General features: G+C 39.3%; 1 protein-coding gene across 4 annotated transcripts in view; it reads left to right on the forward strand.

Annotated features, from left to right (window-relative positions):
• ADK (adenosine kinase) overlaps nucleotides 1–22,332 on the forward strand; it is a 647,845-nt gene that overhangs the window by 554,915 nt on the left and 70,598 nt on the right. For all 4 annotated transcript variants that reach the window (XM_006835925.1, XM_006835922.1, XM_006835923.1 and 1 more), the window contains one exon: nucleotides 20,183–20,269. In XM_006835925.1, the coding sequence (XP_006835988.1) occupies nucleotides 20,183–20,269 (87 nt within the window). The remainder of the gene's footprint in view (nucleotides 1–20,182; nucleotides 20,270–22,332) is intronic.

Genomic DNA, 22,332 nt, shown 5'->3' on the forward strand with positions numbered 1-22,332 from the left:
TAAACTGGATATATATTTGTTTCCTAGTGTTTATAACTATATTCCAAGTACACAAATGACTGGAAATTCAAAACTCTACATTTAGGGGAACCTTAATTATACAGTATAGAATTTTTGTAAAAGTTTTTTTTTTTTCTGTATTAACCATATTATCTTGAGATAGCATCATCATTCCTGCAAACCAGATTCCATTAAATATCTAAATATCATAGATATTTCAGCAGTGCTTTCTTGTCCCAAGATTTCTTCTACTCCCTAAACAAAAAAGAGCCATGTTGGTCCCCTCATATCTAATGCAGCTTTACAAATTTTGTAAATACTTTCCATCACCACTTGTTGTTAGGTGCCATCAAGTCGGTGCTGACTCACATCAACCTTATGTACAGCAGAACGAAACGCTTGCCCGATCCTGGGCCAACCTCCCTACTGTTGCCATGCTTGAGTCCATCGATGCTGCTACTTGGGTCAGTCCATCTCATTGGAGGTCTTCCTCTTTTTCTCTGACCCTCCACCTTACCAAACATGATATCCTTCTTCAGTGAATTGTCCCTTCTGACAATATGTCCAAAGTATGAGAAACGAAGTCTGGCCATCCTGGCCTCCAAGGAGCACTCTGGCTGCACTTCTTTCAACACAGATCTGTTGGTTCTATGGTTAGCCCATGGCACTTTGAATATTCTCCTCCAACACCATAACTCAAAAGCATCAATTCTTCTCTGGTCTTCCTTATTTACTGTCCAGCTTTTGCATGCATATGAGATTACTGAAAATGCCATAGCTTGGGTCAGGCACACCTTAGTCCTCAAGTTGACATCTTTGCTCTTCAACACTTTAAAAAGATCTTGTGCAGCAGATTTTCCTAGTGCAATACATCGTCTGATTTCTTGACTGCTGCATCCGTGACTGTTGATAGTTGATCCAAGAAGAATGCAGTCCTTGACAACTTCAATCTTTTCTCCATTGATAAGAGTGTTGTTTATTGGTCCAGTGGTGTGGAGTTTTGTTTTCTTTACATTGAGATGTAATCCATACCGAAAGCTGTGCTCTTTGATCTTCATCAGTAAATGTTTTAAGTCCTATTCACTTTCAGCAGGCAAGGTTGTATCATCTGCATATCGCACGTTGTTAATGAGTCTTCCTCCAATCCTGATGCCACGTTTTTCTTCATAGAACCCAGCTTCTGGGACTGTTTGCTCAGCATACAGGTTGAATAAATATGGTGAAAGAGTACAACTTTGTCTCACACCTATCTTAATTTTAAACCATTCAATGTTATCATGCTCTGTTTGAACAACTGCCTCTTGGTCCATGTAGAGGTTCCTCACAAGCACAATTAAGTGTTCCGGAATACCCATACTTTACAATATTGTCCATAGCTTGTCATGATCCACACAATCAAAAGCCTTTGTGTAGTCAATAAAGCACAGGTAAATGTCTGTCTGATTCACTCTGCTTTCAGCCAAGAACCATCAGACATTACCACTGTTGCTGCTGTGTGACGTGGAATCGTTTCTGACCCATAGTGACCCTGTACAGGGTTTCCGAGGCTGTCAATCTTTACGGGAGCAGAAAGCCTCATCTTTCTCCCGCTGAACAGCTTGATAGTTTCGAACTGCTGACCTGAAGGTTCACAGCCCGATTCGTAACCACTACGCTACCAGAGCTCCTTGACATTACCACTATCAGTCATCAATTCAAGCAGAAAAGGCTATCATTAGAACAACTTTGAGCAGATCCACTCTGAAAATCCTGACTATGGGACTGACAACAGGAAATACATGATTGTAACAAGAGATGCTTTTCAAACCCCGATAATATCCATAAAAAAAGCATTGCAAGTATTTTTGTGCATGTGTGTGGATATGCATTTTCAGGGATGGAGGCATGAACAGAAATTGTAAGGAAGTTGTCATGCCAGAAAGACGGAATTGTTTTGGCTTCTTTGCTGCCATTAGAGTGTTTAACAGTCAACCTCAGATCATTTTGAAGGAACTGCAAGCATTGAAAACTGTCTAGTTCTCTTCATATTCCACATTATTTAAAGTACATGTTGTTGTTGAATGCGGTTGAGTCAGCTCTGACCTATAGTGACCCTGTATAGGTTTTCCGAGGAGCAGCTGGTGAGCCTGAATCATCGACCTTGCAGTTCAAACAGTTTGGCAGTCTGGCACATTAACCCACAGCGCCACGCCAGGACTCCATTTCAAGCACATGGTTCATGCTTATTTCATTGTGAATAATATTGGAGTCATGGATACAGACATATAGATGGACATATGGGGATTTTAGTGTTTTTATCATACATTTATCCTTTGTTCCTTTTATCATTTCTGTGGTCATCTTCCCAGTGAGTTTGTACATATACTAAAGGATATTCTTAGTTCAGAAACATTTCATCAAGTCACTTGCTACTCATAGCAACCTTGGGCACAACAGAAAGAAACATTGCTGGTCGTCCACCATGTTCACAACTGTCACATTAAGCTTGAGCCCATTGCTGCTGCCACTGTGCCAGTGAAACTCATTGGGGATTCTCCCTCATTTTCCCTGACTCTCCACTTTACCAATCATGATGTCCTTCTCCAAGGAATGGACCTTGCTAATAACATGTCCAAACTATTAAAGATGTCATCTCGCTGTCTCAGGCTGGGTTTCCTAGAGAAGCAAAACCAGTGAAATGTATATATTGTTGTTGTTGTTGTTAAGTGCTGTCGAGTCAGTCCTAGTCATAACAATCCTGTATAGGGTTTCCCAGGAGCAGCTGTCAAGTTTGCAGTTAATTATCATGAAATGGCTTACAAATTGTAGAAGAGAAAGTCTTTCCATTATATTGGGAGCAGGCCACACCCCAAAGGAAACATCCTATCAGTTGATTGGCTGCTCATGGCCACTCATCACAGACTTAACTATGCCTTCATTAGGTTTCATTACCATGGGAATAAGCATATCTCAACTGCTAAACCACTAGGAATCTTGGCTTAATTAGGTTGGCACAGAACCCTTTCTACTCTGCTCACCATTCTTGCTTCTAAGGAGCACTCTGGCTGCACTTCCTCCAACACAGAGTTGTTTGTTCTTCTGGCAGTCTATTGTATTTTTAACATTCTTCTCCAACACCATAAACTCAAATACATCAATTACTCTATGATCTTCCTTATTCACTGTCCAGTTTTCACATGCATATGAGGCTATTGAAAATACCATGGCTTGGGTCAGGTGCACATTAGTCCTCAAACTGATATCTTTGCACTTCAACACTTTTTTTTTTTAAGTTTTTATTGTGAATTATGTGTTAGTTTATATGAGAGAACATTATCCATTATCCTTACATTCATCCTATTGTATTTCATTTCATTGCAGTGATTACAGTCCCCTCCATGCATCATCAAACATCCAAAGGGTACACCCCACAGGCCTACCACCCCCATCACCCCCACCCTCGGCTGCCAGCACACAGCCCCTCTCCCTCCTTGATTCCAGAGTCCCCAGCCGCTCCTTCTCTCCACTTCATCCTCTCTGCCTCCATCCCTGGTGTCACTGCCTCCAGGGACAGGGTCCCACACTTCACTTTTCTCCCTCCCTTGATGGTTCCAGGGATCTCTGCTTCTGGACTGCAAAATCAGCCACTCCCCTCCTTTTGTTACCAAACATTTACATTTGCCTTTCCAACACTCACTGTCAGACCTGATAGCAATCATTCCCTATTGAACCACAGGAGTCCTGTCCCACTCACCTTTTATCAACCCCATCCAGACAGGTTGGAAACAATTCAGTGAAGAGACTACCTTTCCCCGTAACCCGTACCCTCTGAAACTAGGTTCCTTATTGAAAGCTTGTAAGCCAGTCACTTCTTGCCTTTGTAGCCCCTGCCCCCCATTTTGGGTAGCCAATGTCTAGGTTTCCCATCCTTGTCGGTCCTGTGTACTAAAGAGGTGGGAATGATCTTCACTGTAAAGATTTGTTCACTCCTTTGTCATACTGCATCCACAAGCATAGGTCAAGTTCATCCAATTGTAGTGGGTTAATCTTTTCTTTTTTCCTCGTCTTTCTTCCTCTATTCATGTTCTGATCATCCATCCATTGATGCCAGGTCAAATGGGTACTATCTGCTAGTGTGGTTGTTCTTGTACATCTCCCCTCACTTCATATCAGCTGGACGCTTCACACTCCGCTCTAGTCCTCTGGGGCCATGTCTCTGCCCCTGGGTCCAGGAGTACCTACGTCTCGTCATACTTACTGCTGGTTAACCAAGTCTCAATCTAGGTTAATGGAACAAGGGGATACTGAAATGGGACTTAGCTCACATCTTCATTGCTGTTTTCCCCCCACTTCCCCTTATCGGTGACTAACTCGGTTAGCAGCAAGAAAGACCACTTGCCTGCTTGTGTATTCCACTTGAGTTTCAGTCTTGGAAGGGGATTTGACTTGAGGGGACCTGACCACTTACCTAGATGACTCCCAGGTGAACAACATGCTTGTTCTTGTAATAGTCAATTGGATTGCTGGTACTGTTTTTAATTTTTCCTGGTGGTCTTTCTTTCAAGAAGTATCTTCTGTTCTTCTAGCTGCTCCAGGCTGGTCTGCTTGTCCTTTCAAGTAGAAATGTCCCACCTCCAAAGATTCTGGATGGGGATCAGGATTCCACTTATGGTCTTATGCAATTCAAAGAATTTTTTTCCCCTTTTAGTGTGGGTGCTTTTTCTAAATCTTTTACAATAATGGTCCTATGCCATATTTCTCCTTTTGTGACTTACTGATTTCACTAAGCATAATGTCCTCAAGGTTCATCCATGTTATGCAGTGGCTTGCAGCTTCCTTATTCTTCTTCTTCAGGGTAGTATAGTATTCCATTGCATGTGTGTACCAAAGTTTGTTTATCCATTCTTTCATTGATGGGCACTTATTGGTCCAATTGTGAGGATTTGTGTTTTCTTTACATTGAGGTGCAATCCATACTGAAGGCTCTGGTCTTTCATCTTCATCTGTAAGTATTTTAAGTCCTCTTTGCGTCCTGCAAGTTAGGTTGTTTCATTTCCATGTGAGTCTTCCTCCAATCTTGATGCTCTTCTTTATATAATCCAACTTCTCAGATTGTTTGCTGAGCATACATATTTAGTTAGTATGGTGAAAAAAATACAACCCTGGGACAAAATTTGCCTGATTTTAAACCATTCAGTATCCCCTTGTTCTGTTTGAATGACTGCCAATTGCTTTATGTACAGATTCCTTGTGAGTACAATGAAGTGTCTGGAATATCCATTCTTAATAATATTATCCATAGCTTGTCATGATCCACACAGTCTAAAGCCATTGCATAGTCAATAAAGCACCAGAAAGAGAGTATACTTTCTAGTATACTCTCCTTTCAGCTAAGATCAATCTGATGTCAGCAATGATATCCCTAGTTCTACATCCTCTTCTGAATTCAGCTTGAATTTCTGGCAGTTCCCTGTTCATGTCCTGTTGCAGCCATTTTTAAATTATCATCAGCAAAATTTTACTTGCCTGAGATATTAATGATACTGTTCAATGATATCTGTATTCTGTTGGGTCGCCTCTCTTTGAAATGTGCACAAATACGGTTTGCCAGGTAGGTGTCATCCACATTTCTTGGCATAGATGAATGAGTGCCTCCAGTGCTGTGCCATGAGGTCATTGAAAGATTTCAATACATATTCTGTCAATTTCTGGAGTCTTGTTTTTCACTAATGTCTTCAGTGCAGCTTGAATTTCTTCCTTCATTGCCATTGGTTCCTGGTCATATGCTGCATCTTGAAATGACTGAACATTGACCATTTCATTTTGGTACAGTTACTGTGTATACCTTCCATCTTCTTTTGGTGCTTTCTGCATCATTCTATATTTTTCCTATAGAATCCTTCAGTATTGCAAGTTGAGACTTGATTATTTTCTTCATTTCTTTCAACTTGAGAAATGCTGAGTACGCTCTTATCTTTTGGTTTTCTAACTCCAGGTTTTTGCATATTTTGTATAATACTTAACTTTGCCTCTCGAGCTCCACTTTGAAATTTTCTGTAAAGCTCTTTTACGTCCTCATTTCTTCCATTTTCTTTAGAATGTCTGTGTTGGAGAGCAAGTTTCAGAGTTCCTTCTGACATCCATTGGTCTTTTGTTTCTTTCCTGTCATTTTAATGACCTTTTGCATTTTATTTATATGATGGTCTTGATGTCATCCCATAACTCTTCTGAGTTTCAGTCATTAGTGTCTAATATAGAAAATATATTCTTAACATGGTGTATCTGATTGCAGGAATTGTTCCACGATCTGCCTCTGGTCTTGTTTAAACTTTTCCCATGTAGTTAATTTGGTTCCTGTGTATTTCTTCTGGTGAAATCCATGTGTATAGTCACGTTTTATATTGTTTTTAAAAGGTGTTTGCAATGAGTAAGTCACTGCTCTTGCACAATGCTGTCATGTAATCTCTAGCATCTTTTCCATCACCACGGCCACATTTTGCAACTACTGCTCTTTGTTCTTTGCTTCCAACATTTGCATGTTTGGTAGGTTTCAGACTGAAAAAGTTGGTACAAATCTTCAATTTCATCATCACTGACTTTAACATTTCATAATAAAAGAAAGTTTTTAAAAGCACTTTAAGGGGTATGGGGGTGGAGAAAGCTTTTGTTTTCTAACCTGTTACCACCTTTCATACTTTATCCTAGGACTGCAATGATAAGGATCAGACCATTAAAAATTTCAGAAATTTTAAGTTATCAAATCAGTCTTTTGTCTTTAAAATGGTCTGTTGAGTCATAAATGTGTCTTCATTTCTTTGGGAATGATGGAAAATAACTTTCATTGAAAATATCAAATTATATTTTCGTTATTTCTTCATGATGTACCTAGTCAGCACACTTAGATCTGTAATAATTATTGGAACACATTCTTCAAGGTTGAATTTATTCACTGTTGTGTGATTTCGTTACTGAACATTTGGGATGCTAGATTAAAGCCTGGTGGTGGTTATGTACCTGGAGGCGGTCCCGGCTCATAGCGACCCTGTATCTGGTTTCCAAGGCTACAGATCTTCATGGGAGCAGAAAACCTCATTTTCCTCCTGCGGAATCAATAGTAGTTTCGAATCGCTGACCTTGAGATTAGCAGCCTGACTCTTAACCACTATGCTACCAAAGCCTAATAGCTCTAAAAAGTAGGGTCTTTGGCAAATGGGACTTTAACTTACTTGATTTACTAAACTGAACTAGAGAAGCATATTATAGTGGTTGTTGTTTTGTTAAGTGCCATTGAGTCAGTTCCAAGTCATAGCAGCCATGTGTCTAGGGTTTCCGAGGAACCGCTGGTGGATTTGAACTGCCGACCTTGTGGTTTGCAGTCCAGTGCTGATGCTACATCATCACACCAGGAATCCATATTATAGGTATGTGCCACTTATTCAAGATCAGTCAATAACTATATGAGGGTCAGTCAGAAAATAGTCCTACAAAGTCATAAAAAAGTTTATTAAGCACAAATATCAGCATCTCCTCCATCTACGTTTCTACACTCTTGAAGGCAGTGCATTCATCTTGTTAACCATTCCCCAAAGAATTCTATGGTTTGCCATTTATACCACATCAAAACCACAGTTTTGGCATCCTTGAGGAACTCTAAATGTGTTCCTGTAAAATGTTGAGTTGGGGGCACAAAAAGGAAGTCTGAAGGGGCAACATCAGGGATGTATGGTTTGTGTAGTAAGATTCCCCAATGGATTCCCAAAGAAAGCAGGTACACTGTCTAGATCAGGGGTGGGCAAACTTTTTTCTGCCGAGGACCATTTGAATATTTATAACATCATTTTCAGGCCATATAAAATTATCAACTTAACAATTAGCCTGCTATCCTGGGATGGATGGAACTGTAGTTGCCTTGCCAGGGCCAAACCAAATGATATTGTGGGCCTTATACAACCCTCAGACCAGATGTGCCATACCCATTCTAGATGGCAAAAAAAAAAGAGTGGTAGTTCCATCTCTCCTTGTTTTCATGGCCACTTTGCTATGGAAAGTATGTAACAAATCCGTATTTCTGTCTGGTTCTCAAAGTCTCCCCACCTCTCTTAGTAGTACAAACCCCACAAGTGAATAGCTTTAACAAACACATTTCTTATCTCTGTTTATGAGACTACAAGTCCAAATTCAGGGTGCCACCTCTAGGGAAAGGCATTCTGTGTGTGGCTCTGAGGGAAGATCTGTGTCTCTTCAGCATCAGTTTCCTTGTTCCTTGGAGATCTTCATAGGACTTGGCATTTATCTTCCCCAGTTCTGCTTGTTTAATCTTTTCCTATTATATCTTGTAAGAAGTTGACTCAAGACATGCCCTACACAATCCTGCCTTTTTCACATACAAAGATAACTCATTTTCAAAAGGGTTATAGCCACACATACACCAACCTAACCAACCCACTCAAATTAATTTATACTCTTAGTGAGACTCTTTGCTCTGTGTTGCTGTTAAATGCTGTTGAGTTGGTTCTAACCCATAGCGACCCTGCATAGGTTTTCTGAGGAGTCACTGGTGGGTTTGAACCATCGACCTTGCGGTCCAAAGTGACCTTGCAGTCTAGCACATTATCCTGCCGTGTCACGCCAGAACTCTTTACTCTATTGGACAAAGTAAAACTCCTCCATAAGGTTTCCTAGTGTTTAAATTTTTACTAAAGCAGATAGCTTCCTGTTTCTTCAGCAGAATGACTGGTTGGTTCAAACCGCCAACCTTTTGGTTAACAGCCCAACGGTTCCCCAGGGACAGAGGTTAGGATTTGCGGGGGACACAATTCAACCCATAACAACACCTATCTTGCATTATATTATGCCTTAACTGACCTGTAAACTCTTCTATTTAGAGAGGCTCTCTCTATTCCTACTAGAACATGCACACTTTTTCTCTCCTTTTCTCTTCACTATTTACATTTCTTAAGTCTTAGCTTAATTATGGTCTTCTCCATGAAACCTTCTTCTGATAATTAAGCTCACACTGTGTCTTCCCTTCTTTGAACTGTCTTTTTCCTTCTTTGAGCTATTATTGCCACTATAGTATGTATTATATTGTATAATAAGGGGCTCTGGTAGTGTAGTGGTTACGAGTAGGACTGCTAACCTCAAGGTCAGTGGTTCAAAACTACCAGCTGTTCTGAGGGAGAAAGATGAGGCTTTCTGCTCCGGTAAAGATTTACAGCCTTAGAAACCCTGTACAGGGTCACTATGAATCAAAACCAACTCCAACATATTGTATGATACTTAATATTTTCTTTCACATATTTTTCTTTCCAACTAGATTATAAGCTACGTGGGATGTTAGGCCATATCTTAATAATTCTCCTGTATTTACCCCAAAGGCTCTAGAATAATAGGAAGAACTCCTGGATGTTCAGCAGTGACCTGATTGAAGCCCCTAAGAATACCTTATAAAATTATATAGGGCTTTATATTTGATAAGATGCTTTCATAACATTTTAAATACTCAGTCTGTGTAATAGCCATGGGAAATAAGTACAAGTATTATCATTTTTTGAGTAATAAAGCTGAACAAAGTAAGATTATGATTTAGCCCTGACCATTCAATTTATTCTTTATAAGATTGCCAGATGGGATCAGTTTGTGCCGCTGTTTAAAATGGTTTCCCATTTTATATAGAAGAAAAAGCAGACTCGTTATCACAGCATATAAAAACTCTGCTTGATCTCCCACATGAAGTATAGAGGGGCTTCTTTATACTGAGTTTAAGGGTGGGTCTAGCTCACCAAGCTAACTGGCTTGGACCTCTACCCTTTCCCAGGATTTTCACATGGCTGGTTACTTCCTGCCACTGAAGTCTGAACTCAAACATTACCTTCTCAGTGAGAAAGTAGCCACCTACTTAAACTGACTCTCTTCCCCAGTAACTGGTCATCACATCCTGTTTTGGTTTCTTTGTTGCATTAGCTCAAACTGTCTTACTCATGTATTTCTTACTTGTTTGTTGTCTAACCTGTCTGCACCAGAATGAAGAGTCTGTATAAGAGCAGTTTTTTGTTTTGTCTTGTTCACTTCTGTATTCACAGTCTCTACTAAAGTACCTGAAAGCTTGGTGTGGTGCTATCCGATAAGCACTGAACTACAAGGTCGGTTTGAACCGTAAGGTCAGAAGTTCAAACACACCATCTGCTCCTCAGACACCCAGTACAGGATCGCTATTAGTTAGAGCCGACTTGACTGCACTTAACAACAGCAATAAAGAACGCACCCTCCACATGTTAGGTTTGGCTGTGGGAGAAAGCGCTGGACTGCAAGGTCAGTTTGAACCACAGAGTTGGTGGTTCAAGTTCAGCAGCCGCTCCTTGAAAACCCTACAGAGGGTCTCCGTGAGTCACAACCAACTCGACGGCACTTACCAACTACAACCACATGTTAAATAAAATAGCTGAGTGACAAGTGGAATACCACAAGTCTTGCCTTCTAACCCCATACCGCTTAGCCTTCCTTTCATATAAGTACTTACACCTTGGAACTATGGAAGAACTCATGCTCAGAATAATGACATTAAGATATACTATAGGATTTTGTATTATCAAAGAAAAATTTTATTATTGTTGTTGTTGTTAAGTGCCATCGAGTCGATTCCGACCCATAGCAACCCTGTATAGAGTTTCCAAGGAGTAGCTGGTGAGCTTGAACCGCTGACCTTGCAGTTCAGACAGCTTTGCAGTCCAGCGCATTAACCCACAGCACCATACCGGGTATATTATTATGTTACATTAATACATTTTAGCAAGATTTTCAATGAAAGAGACTTTCTGCCTCTTCCTTAGTTAACCATAAAATTAAATTAACCCAGGGCTCTCCATTTCCCAAAAGTCCTTGTTAATTAGGATTGTTCTATAAATCTCAATTATTAGCTGAGTTTGTCAGCTGTTTCATTACCCTGTTTATTAGGGCAGTTGGAGTAGGGTGTCTGTGCTCATATCCTGGTTTTCTGGGCTTGTGAAAAGAGCAGGCATTTCCCGGATTCATATATTTCTTTGGCATAGGCATACTTCATGCTCTTAGTATAACTTAGTTTCCTGTATATAAAGTAGAAATGATGTTATAGACTTGACTACTAAGTAAAATAAGAATATCAGTGCTTCTAACATTATTTGTGATAATAAAAGATTGGTAACAGTCTACAATTCCTTCCATAAAGAATTAGTTAAATAGATTATATCTATACAGTGAACTATTTTACATCAGGAAAAAGTGCTAACAATCTTTATGAACAATACAGAATGAGTTCCAAGTAAAACAATATATGGTTCAGTGTAGTCTGCACAATATGATACCTTTTTTTGTTAAAAAATAAGACTCTATAGTACTTGTGTTTGCAGAAATAAATTTTGGGAGTATATACTATAGAAGTGCAGCCAGAGTGCTCCTTGGAGGCCAGGATGGCCAGACTTCATCTCTCATACTTCGGACATATTGTCAGGAGGGACCAGTCGCTGGAGAAGGATATCATGCCTGGTAAAGTGGAGGGTCCAAGAAAAAGAGGAAGACCCCCAGCGAGATGGATTGGCAAAGTGGCAGCATCAATGGCCTCAAGCATGGCAACAATTGTGAGGTTGGCCCAGGACCGGACAATGTTTCATTCTGTTGTACATTGGGTCCGCTATGAATCGGCACTGACTCGATGGCACCTAAAAACAACAACATACTATAGGAAGCAATCGCAGTGATAATCAGTTTGGAAAGCAAAAGGACCAGAAACTGACTAAATGGAAGACAGAGGCTGGGAGGGAGATTTTATAATAGCAGGCCTTTTCAGAAAGTTAAAAGCAAACAAGTTCAACTAAGAGCAGTATATATGATTCCTTTTTGTGTTTTTAATATAGTTTGTTTTGCACTTTCTCTGACTTTTTTTTCTGTATGAATTCTCAGCTTTTCTTTGTTTGGGAAGCAGGTCCTACTTTTATTGGGACCGTGCTGTTCAAAACCAATTATTTTATTTTTAACTTGGTCTCTTAAAGGTAGTGAGTTACTGAATGAAAAGCACAGTAATGTTCTTAAAAAAATTGTACAGGCAATTGACAAAAGTATAGTATGTATTATATTGTTGTTATTAAGCACCATTGAGTTAATTTTAAACCATTCAGTATTCCCATGTTCTATTCCAACTGCGTCTTGGTCTAGTACAGGTTACTCATGAGCACAATTAATTAATTGTTCAGAAATACTGATGGTATTGAAGGAACACGTCCAAGCTGCGCTGAAAGCATTGGTGAAAAAGTAGGCTCCAGGAATTGATGGAATACAAATTGGAATATTTCAACAAACTGACAAAACACTGATGCCTGGAAATTTGGAAGACAACTATCTAGCCAACCAGTTGGGAAAGCTCCATATTTGTGCCCATCCCAAAGAAGAGTGATCCAGTGGAATGCAGAAATCATCGAACAATACCATTAATATCACATGCAAATAAAATTTTCCTGAAGATGACTTTTAAATGTTTACAACACTTCATTGATGAGTTGCCAGAAATTCAAGCAGACTCAGAAGAGGACGTGGAACAAGGAATATCGTTTACTGATGTCAGGTGGAATCTTGGCTAAAAGCATGGAATACCAGAAAGATGTTTACTTGTACTTTATTGGCTACGCAAAGACATTTGACTGTGTGGATCATAAGAGATTATGGATAACATTGAAAGGAATGGGTATTTCAGAACAATTAATTAATTGTGCTCATGAGTAATGTGTACATAGACCAATATGCAGTTGTTGGATCAGAACATGGGAATACTGAATAGTTTAAAATCAGGAAGGGTATGTGCCAGGGTTATCTCCTTTCACCATAATTAGTCTTACATGCCAAGCAAATAATCTGAGAAACTGAATTACCTGAAGAAGAACATGATATGAGGATAGCAGGAAGACTAATCAACACCCTGTATTAGGGGGAGACATGACCTGGCTTGCGGGAAGCAAAATGGCCTGAAGTATTTCCTGATGAAAGTCAAAGACCACAGCCGTCAGTATAAAGTGCACCTTAATGTAAAGAAAACAGAAATCCTCACAACTGGACTAATAAATAACATCATGATAAACAGAGAAAATATTTAACTTACCCAAGATTTTATTTTACTTGAATGCCCAGTTGACACACACAGAAGCAGCTGTCAGCAAATCCCATGGTGTTGGCAAAGAATATTGAAAATGTCCTGGACTGCCAAAAGACCAAACACACATATCTGTATTGAAGGAAGTACAGCCAGAATGTTCTTTGGAAGAAAAGACGGCAAGACTTCATCTCATATATTTTGGACTTGTTATCTGGAGCTGGCGGCCAGTCCATGGAAAAGGACTTCAGCAAGCAGAATGTGAGCAGAAAAGAGGAAGATTCCCAATGAGATGGATTGTCACAGTGGCAGCAACAACGGGCTCAAACACGATGACAATGTGAAGATGAAGGAAGACTTGACAGTGTTTCATTCTGTTGTGCAAAGGGTTGTGTAAGTCGGAACAGACTTGATGGCACCTAACAAAAATAACAATGTCTGAACTATAGCTGTAAGTTTCTATGTTATGTTTATGACTCCCACAGGCAAATAAAGAGCAGGATTGTAAAGCTACTGATGATAAAAGGCAATAATAATGAAAACTACAAAAGAGAGAGAATTGGCTTACATGTGACTTACGAAATCGTTGTCAGAATGGAACCCCCTTGTAAATCAAGGTCTGTCAGTATTTTTATTCATAGGTAGAACCTGGGTTATGAATTAGATCCAGTCCTGAGTATGTCTTTAAGAATTGGTAGGTAAGTCATAACAAGTACATACAGTTCTTATTTAGCCTTACTTTAGTGTAGGAAGGAGCCCTAGTGATGCAGTAGTTAAAATGCTCAGATGCTAACTGAAAAATCCGTGGTTGTGTTACAGGGAGTACCAACCACATCTCCACCCTTTCTATAGAGGAATCTGCTTTCTACTGATTAATAACAGTCAGGTGAGGCAGAGTTTCCATATGAGCAAAAGTTTATCATAGGAAAGAGGTTTACAAGCAGAGAAAATGGGGGCATAGCAATGCTTAATGCACACACACACACACACACCCCATAAGAAAGGTTTTGCTGAGGGATAAAAGGTTTTGAGTAGGGGAAAGACTTCATGTCTATTTATAAGGGTAGGTAGGGCCATGCTAATTGAATACATGCATTTCTTCAAGATAGATTCTACCACAAAGGCCTCTGGTAAGAGCAGGCAGAACTTATTGTGGGATGTCACACATGCGTGATTCTTCAGTACTCTAATTCAGACTCCTCCCAGGTGCCAGCATTCTCCTTTGCCCCAGTAAAAGATTTGTCCCTTAAAGTTATGCCTAGAGTGCTAGGTGAGCCAGTCCAACCTGTAAAATTCCTCACAAGGAAGTAAAAATACAGAATTTTTATGGGTGGTCATCCTTAATGGCAAGTCCCATAAAATATGGAATTTTATGGTGGTCTTTCTTATTGGCACATCCCAGGATGTGGTTGCTCAACTATGGCCCTAGGTATATCCTGCACATCTTTATAGTTACCCAAGAGGGAAGGGCGTAGGCCTCAACATTCCTCAAGACTTTGGTTATAAGAATGTCTGTCTATCTATCTTTCCATCTATGTATCTATGTATCAAGATTAATTAATAAGTGGCTTGTGTTTCGATTAATAAGTGGTTTGTGTTTAATCCTGATTTCTGGGCTCCTTTCCCCTTGTGTCAATTGGAACCCACTAGCCACTCTGGGGAAAAGATGTGGCTGTCGATTTCCATAAAGATTCACAGCCTTGGAAACCTTAGGGAACAATTCTACTCTATCCTATGTTACTCTGAGTCAAAATAGATTTAGCAACAGTGAGTTTTTAGGTTAGTGCAAGAAAGACTCGAAGCCTTTTCAGTGATTTTAAAAGATGCCCATGCAGCTAATTGTGATCAAGAATTTGTTGTGAATACTGGTTGGTTCTATAATTTCAGAATGAGGGCAAATTTGCATAATACTAAAGGGCAAATATAAGTTGACAGTAAGTAGGACATTAGTACCCTGAAAAGTGTTCTAGTGGTCGTGGTGGTTATGTGCTGTGAAGTCAGTTTTGATTTATAGCAACCCTGTATAGGACTTCTGAGGCTGTAAATCTTTACAGGGACAGAAAGCCTCATCTTTTATATGAAAGGAATGATGAAGCAAATGTGAAATGTTAAACACTGATGTATCTGGATAGACAATATTTGTGAGTTCTCTGTATTTTTCTTGTAATTTTTCTGTTAGTTTAAAATTATTACCAACTAAAATTCAAGCCAACAAAGACATTAATACCCACAAATTTTTCATTATAAGGAATGAGCAAAGTCCAAGAGCATCTCTTAAGGCACTTAAGTGTTCTTTTGTTAAACTGAATCAGATTTCTCACTTCCCGAATCATTGCTTCTCTGTGTCTTCCTTGCCTGCTGCTGGCGCTCAGTCCGAGGCAGCAGAGCAGAAGTGAGGACTGATGTCTACCTTGGCGTGGAGTGGAAGCTTGGCCTACAGTGGGTCTATTTACAGACTTTGTCTTCACGTCAAGTTAGGAAAGACATCAACAAGACATTGACAAAAGACAGCATTCTCAAATAACACTTGAGAAAGTTTTAAGATTATCATAAACTTGTGTGTATGCATATAAGGCTACAGAAACATTGAATCTAGTTATTTGGCACCGACTGAATTTTTAAATGATTTTTTTCCCTCAGTTATCTGTTGTGGCATTTATAGGACCAGCCATCTCTTCTCCGATTTACTTTGCATTTTAGGTGTATGAATATGCTTTTGTCCTGGCTAGGCTGGCCTCCTCAGTGAGTATGTAGTAAAGTTTGCATTATGGTAGAGTGCAGAGTAAATTATTTTTATATGAACTCTCTAGAGAATGCATAAAACTGATTCATGTTTGTATGTTAAGTAAGCTATATTTCATTGTTTTGAATGAAGTCACCAGACGGGCTTATCTAATAAATGACACTAAGCAAATCTGCTGTCAACTGAATTGTTAGTATTCGTTTCCTGTCTACTTTGGGAAACTCATGAATTGGTGGAAAATAGGAATAATAATTATTCCCAATCTTTTTTCTTCTCATTCTACAAAAAAATTGGGAAAGAATTTATAAATAATGACTATAAGTTGCATTACATTTTTAAGTTGTCTTTGTGAAGTGCCATCAAGTCAGTTCTGACTTGTAACGACTCTGTATTGTTTCCAAGGAGCTGCTGGTGGATTTGAACCACCAACCTCGTGGTTAGTAGTCCAGTGCTTATCTTACGGCGCCCCATCAGGACTCCACACTTTTAAATAGAAATACTTAATCAGTATTTCTATTTCACAGAACTAACTGTGTTTTGTTTTTTTTTCCCCTACAATTAAGGCAAAAAGCTAGAATTTGCTCTTTGTTCATTCAGCTAATGCAGGCCCGCCTCACACCTAAGAAAGCTGAGTCCCAATGAGACTCAGTGAGAGATGGCTTAGGGTTAGTTAGCGCTAACTAGTGCTCAGGCATGTACATGGACTAAACATTTGATGAGACACTTTATGTATTCAGACAATAAATGACTTGCTCGAGAGTGACTATGGAGTCTTGGTGTGACACTGTGGGTTAATGCGCCAGACTGCAAAGCCGTTTGAACTGCAAGGTCGGCAGTTCAAGCTCACCAGCTGCTCCTCGGAAACCCTATACAGGGTCGCTATGGGTCGGAACCGACTTGACAGCACTTAACAACAACAACAGAGTGGCTATAGAAGAGGTCATGCTAGAGAATACTCTTAATTATTTTTTACTAGCTATGTAAACTAGCTTGTTGTATGCCCTCAAGTCAATTCTGACTCCTAAACAACCCGGTATAGAGTTTCAGAAGCTGTAAATCTTTGCGAGAGCAGAAAGCCTCATCTTTCTCCTATGGAACAGCTGGTGGGCTCGAACCCAACAGAGCCACCTCACATACATATTATAACATTTACTGAATTTGCATCCAATCATTTTCTACTCATAGCCAGCGACCCAGTATAGGTTTTCTGAGACTGTAAATCCTTTGGGAAGCTGAAAGCTTTATCTTTCTACCAGCTGAGTGTCTGTTGGATTTCAGATGCTGACCTTCCGGTTAAATGCTGACCTTCCGGTTAAATGCTGACCTTCCGGTTAGCAGCCCAACAGTAAGCCACGGTGCTGCTAGGTAGCTCGTTATAATTGAACTTAAGTTACACTAAACATAACTCAGTCCTTCCACGGTGTAGAACACATTTCAGGATCTTGCTGTTGCTCAGGGTCATTATTTTCATAGTTCTATAATGCAGCATTCTTGATACAGAATATAATACAGATTGAGGTCTATCTGTACTGAATTTCATGACAATTCATTTATATACTTAATATTCTTGTTTACTTATTTAGACCAATAGAATGCAAAGGGTAGGAAATCATTCTTCTTTAAATTTCAGGAAACTTATAACACGAAAGGATTGTACATCTTTATGATCTATATATATATATATTCCAGAAAAATTCATGTAGAACTTTTCATTTAGACCATAGTGTTTAAGAATAAAGTTCAAAATAGCCACTATAACTTATGTTGTATTTATGAATAAAATTTATCCAATCAAAAACCAATAACTTTTTCGAACAAGGAACTCAAGGAATTATATCTAATTTGTTTTAACTTTTATAAGGTGTCTTCAAATCTTTAAGTCAAGTAATTAATTCATATATTACTGAAAATAATTTATAGCTATTTTATATTATTATATAATGTAATCCTATTATAAAAGATAACAATGTCAATGAATTCTTTGTATTTATTTAGCGCCTGTTTGTTTTAATTTATAATGATTAATTCCTTTTATAATATGTGTGCTTGAAAGAAGAAAAACAGATGTCTTTATAAATATTTATATATGGTCTTTGTTCTAGATTGGACTTCTGCCCTCTCCCAGTTCTCCCAATTACTACTAATACAGTTTGCGTACATCCTTTTCTTTTTCCTTTGGCTTGTGTGGCAGTATGTCCTGCATGCTGCTGTTGTGTTTTTTCTGACCACATGATCCTGGGCATGCAGAGTAAAGCTGTTCTATTGGGCTTCCAAGGTTGTGATCTTTCAGAAGCAGTTTACCAGGCCTGTCTTCCTAGGTTCTTCTTGGTGGGTTCAAACTGGCAACCTTTTAGCTAATAGCTGAGTGCTTAACTCTGAATATTTAACCCTAAGTGGTACTGTGGGTTAATCCGTTGGACTGCTCCTTGGAAACCCTATATAGGGGTCGCTGTGGTTTGGAACCAACTTAACGGCACTTAACAACAACAACTTTTAATTCATCAAAATCTTGTTAACTGCATGTCGACCCTCATGTTGCGACAGTTGCAGAAAGAGTTAACTTAATGTTTCTGATAAGGACTTTTGTTAGCATCTATAATCATGTGGTCAAAAGGGACCTCAGAGTGAGTGTTCTTGAATATCATTCTTTCCTACAGGATAGATTCTTCAGGAAAATATCTGTATATCTTTTTGAAAGTATCCATTGGTACCTAATGGTAGAAGCAGAGAGAATTTACTTTTTAAAGATTCTTTTTTAAAATATTTCTTAACATCACCTTTCTTGATCTTAGGTGAGATTGAAGTTCACAAGTCTTTTACTAAGTCCGTCCCCATGTTGTTGTTGTGAAGGGCCGGCGAGTCGGTTCTAACCCATAGCTACCCTGCATAGGGTTTCCAAGGAGCAGCTGGTAAGCTTGAACCACTGACCTTGCAGTTCAAATGGCTGTGCAGTCTGGCACATTAACCCACAGTGCCACACCAATACTCCAAGGCTGTCCCCATAAGAGATGCAAATTTGTGATTCTAAAAGTCCGTTACAGTAGCAAACATTAGTCAGTTGTTTGCAGATGTCCTTTAGGCCCTATTTTATCACAAATAACTTTATTCTATTCTCATGTGCCAAGTTTAAAGTATACTATTCGGTTACTATGTAGTCAGAACAACCAAGCACTGGCTCAGACTGTCCTAGGGCAGAAGCCCATTGCGCTGTCCCTTCTATGCTGCCTGTAGATTCAGTTGGAGGACTGAAGTGCATCTGACCCAAGCCATGGTATTTTCAGTAGTGTCACATACATGTGAAAGTTGCACAATGAATTAGGTAGACTGTAGAAGAAGTGATGCATTTGAGTAATGGTGTTGGAGAAAAGTATTTCAAACACCACGGATTGTCAGAGAACAAGCACATTTGTGCTGGAGGAAGTACAATCAGAATGCTTCTTAGAAGCCAGGAAGGTGAGACTTTGTCTTTCTTACTTCAGACACGGTGTTGGGAGAGACCAGTCCCCGGAGAGGGACATTATGCATGGTGAAGTGGAGGGTCAGAGAGAAACAGGGAGACCCCACACACACACACACACACACACACAGCGCAATGCATTAGCACAGTGGCAGCAGCATTGGGCTTCAAGCATAACAATTCCCGTGAGGATGGCACAGGACCGGAAAGGGTTTCATTCTGTTGTACGTAGAGTTGCTATGAATCAGAACCAACTTGATGACACCTAACAACAACAACGTACGTTCAGTAGTAGCTTTTCTTTTTGTTAGCTGACAGATTAAAGTAGTGAACTCTGCATAAGTAACCAGATTAGGTTATTTGTAATAAACCAGCAAAGATGAGTAGTCCTTGACATTTTTATCAAGTTATAATACAGAAGAGTTGATATGTTTTCATTGCGCCATTATAATTTTCTTTAGAGAAACACCCCGCACACATTTTTATCTTTGCTGATTTACTGCTCTTTGACTGTGTCCAAAATTTCACAGCGAGGCGAGAAGCGTTATTAGAAGTCATGACCTACCTAGTCCCTAGCAGCACTGCTGTTAGCTCATTGTTTCTATTCAAACATTTGTACAATCCAAAAAGGTAGTTTTGTTACCAATTATAATCACTCGAAAAGAAGTGACATCGATCTAACAGACACACACAGGTTGTGCACTCTGAAAGTTACAACAAGGCACTGCATGCAGATACTTTGCATGTTGGAACCCCAGTGCTCATGTGCAAAATTACGGAGCTCATGCCTTGTCCGTGAGCTAGGAGAGAGCCTCAAACTTAACTAGCAAGTGAGCTTGCGTATCGTTAGAAAGAAAATCAGTGTGCCTTTTCTTGTCTTTAATTGCAGAAAGTGACATCACTTCCTTTGCTGTCTTGGATCAAGACCAAAAGGAAATTGTTGACACCAATGGAGCTGGAGATGCATTTGTTGGAGGTACAGAATGACTTACTCAATATTTACTTTTTTAAATGCTCATTTAACCACTTATTGAATACTTAACACATTTTCTTGAACGCTTGTCTCTGCCACATAGCCAAGATTTATAAATTTAATAACTTTTAATTTCTTCTTTTAAATTATTAATTCCTAATGTTCGTTCGTTTCCATGTGCCTGCTATCACTGTGAGCCTTCTGCAGTGATTTTACTACAAGAAACATCTGTGTTTGAGCTATAAAGGTAATTTGCGCTTGTGCTGTACCCCACTCATTTTCGCAAGATGAATTGTATCTATCAGAATATTGCATAAACAAGTGGTTTCAAGTGCTGTCTACAGTGAACTCATAAAGGCCTTCAGCCTTCAAAATTAACACATTGTTATTTTTTCAAGCAAGCTGTGGTGAATATTAAGCAAGATGTTAATAAGGGCAGTGTCTTCTGAGCATATCCTTTGTTTTTCACATACTAGTCGGGTATTCCTTTTACTACAAAGGGTTAAAATTTTGTCTGATTCTGACTCAGTAAAAACTAGAAAAAGTTTTAAGGCCTGAATTGGGTTTGGAATGATTATTCAAAAATAAGATCAAGATAACTGGAAGATTCTTGGCTTCTTGACTTAAATTGATCTCAAATCTGGGTCAAAAGTTCCTTTGATGAGCCTAACTTCCTTAAAAGGTAAGTAGAGTTAAGTTAGATTACGGTCTCTAGAGAGCTTTAAATTCCTGAATGGTAACCATACCTCTGTTTCGCTTTGAGCAAGCTGAGTTTTAAAAAAAAGTTGAATGGGCATGGCCATTGCCCTCCTTTCCCTGGATGGTAATTTGGATCATTGTTGACCTGGGGAAAGGTCATGTGATGGTAACCACATAGCAATATCATTGATAAAATACTTCATTTTAACAGTCTTTGCCACCAACACATTTTTCATTTTCGTCCATCATGCCTTGTCTTATGTGAACTGTTAACCATGAAGTTTGTAGCATGCCCATCTTCTACTCTTTGGAAAGAACACATGTCACATAGAGCATTCGCGTTGACTGTTAATTTTTGCATCTTTTCACTTCCTTGCTGTAAAAGGCTTTGTCATTGAAATGTTAGAATACTTTGCAGTTAATGCTCCTATTTCATACTGCTTTAGAGCTTTAACTCCACGTAGGTTAAAAATATCTTATTCAGAATGAGGCCAAATGCTACACAGTTCATTAAGAATGCACTATCAATTTTATGGTTAAAAATGGACTAAACCAGAAATCTTAGTCCAGAATCTATGTTGTTGTTGTTGCTAAATGGTTCCGACTCATAGTGACCCTGTATAGGGTTTCCGAGGAGCAACTGGTGAGCTTGAGCTGCCGACCTTTCGGTTCAATCCGACTATGCAGTCCAGCGCATTAACTCTCAGTGCCACATCAGGACTCCAGAATCTATAGAAGCTTTTAAACTTGTAACTTGTGCGCCTGTTTATGCATTACTTAAAACATTTAAAACAAGAACAGTCTATTTTTTTGACATCTAATAGATACATAAAGAGACCATCACAGTTATGATAGTAACTTTCACCCCTTTGAGCCCACCTGCCATTCCATGAGAGACAGATGAGGTTGTCTGCTCCCATCTAAATTGGAAACCCTATTTAGAGGCACTGTTAGAGCTGCCTCGAGGGTGCACAGCCATCATCACCACCTGGTTCTGCAACAAGATAATCCCTTACAGATACCCAACTGCCTAACTCTAATACTACTCACACTAGGTAAGAACTTAGAGACTTTTTTGAGGAAAGAGAAACCATTCTTAGATAAGAACAGTTAACAGTTTGGATGAGCAATGAGTTACTTCATCAAAACCCTTGGTCTTGTTATTAGATGATTTTTCAGTATCTTTCTTTTTATTCCACTCCACTTACTAAGCCTCATTGTATTTATTTCGGGGTCTGGTGGTGACGTTATTAAGTGCTGTCTAATTCGTTCCACCTCATGGCAACCCTGTATAGGGTTCGCAAGGAGCAGCAGGTGAGGTCAGTCCAAAGGAACGTGTGGACGGGAGGTGAGCAGGCCTCTGTGAA

This window comes from Chrysochloris asiatica, unplaced genomic scaffold (assembly GCF_000296735.1).
Source record: "Chrysochloris asiatica unplaced genomic scaffold, ChrAsi1.0 scaffold00020, whole genome shotgun sequence".
NCBI classification, from domain to species: Eukaryota; Metazoa; Chordata; class Mammalia; order Afrosoricida; family Chrysochloridae; genus Chrysochloris; species Chrysochloris asiatica.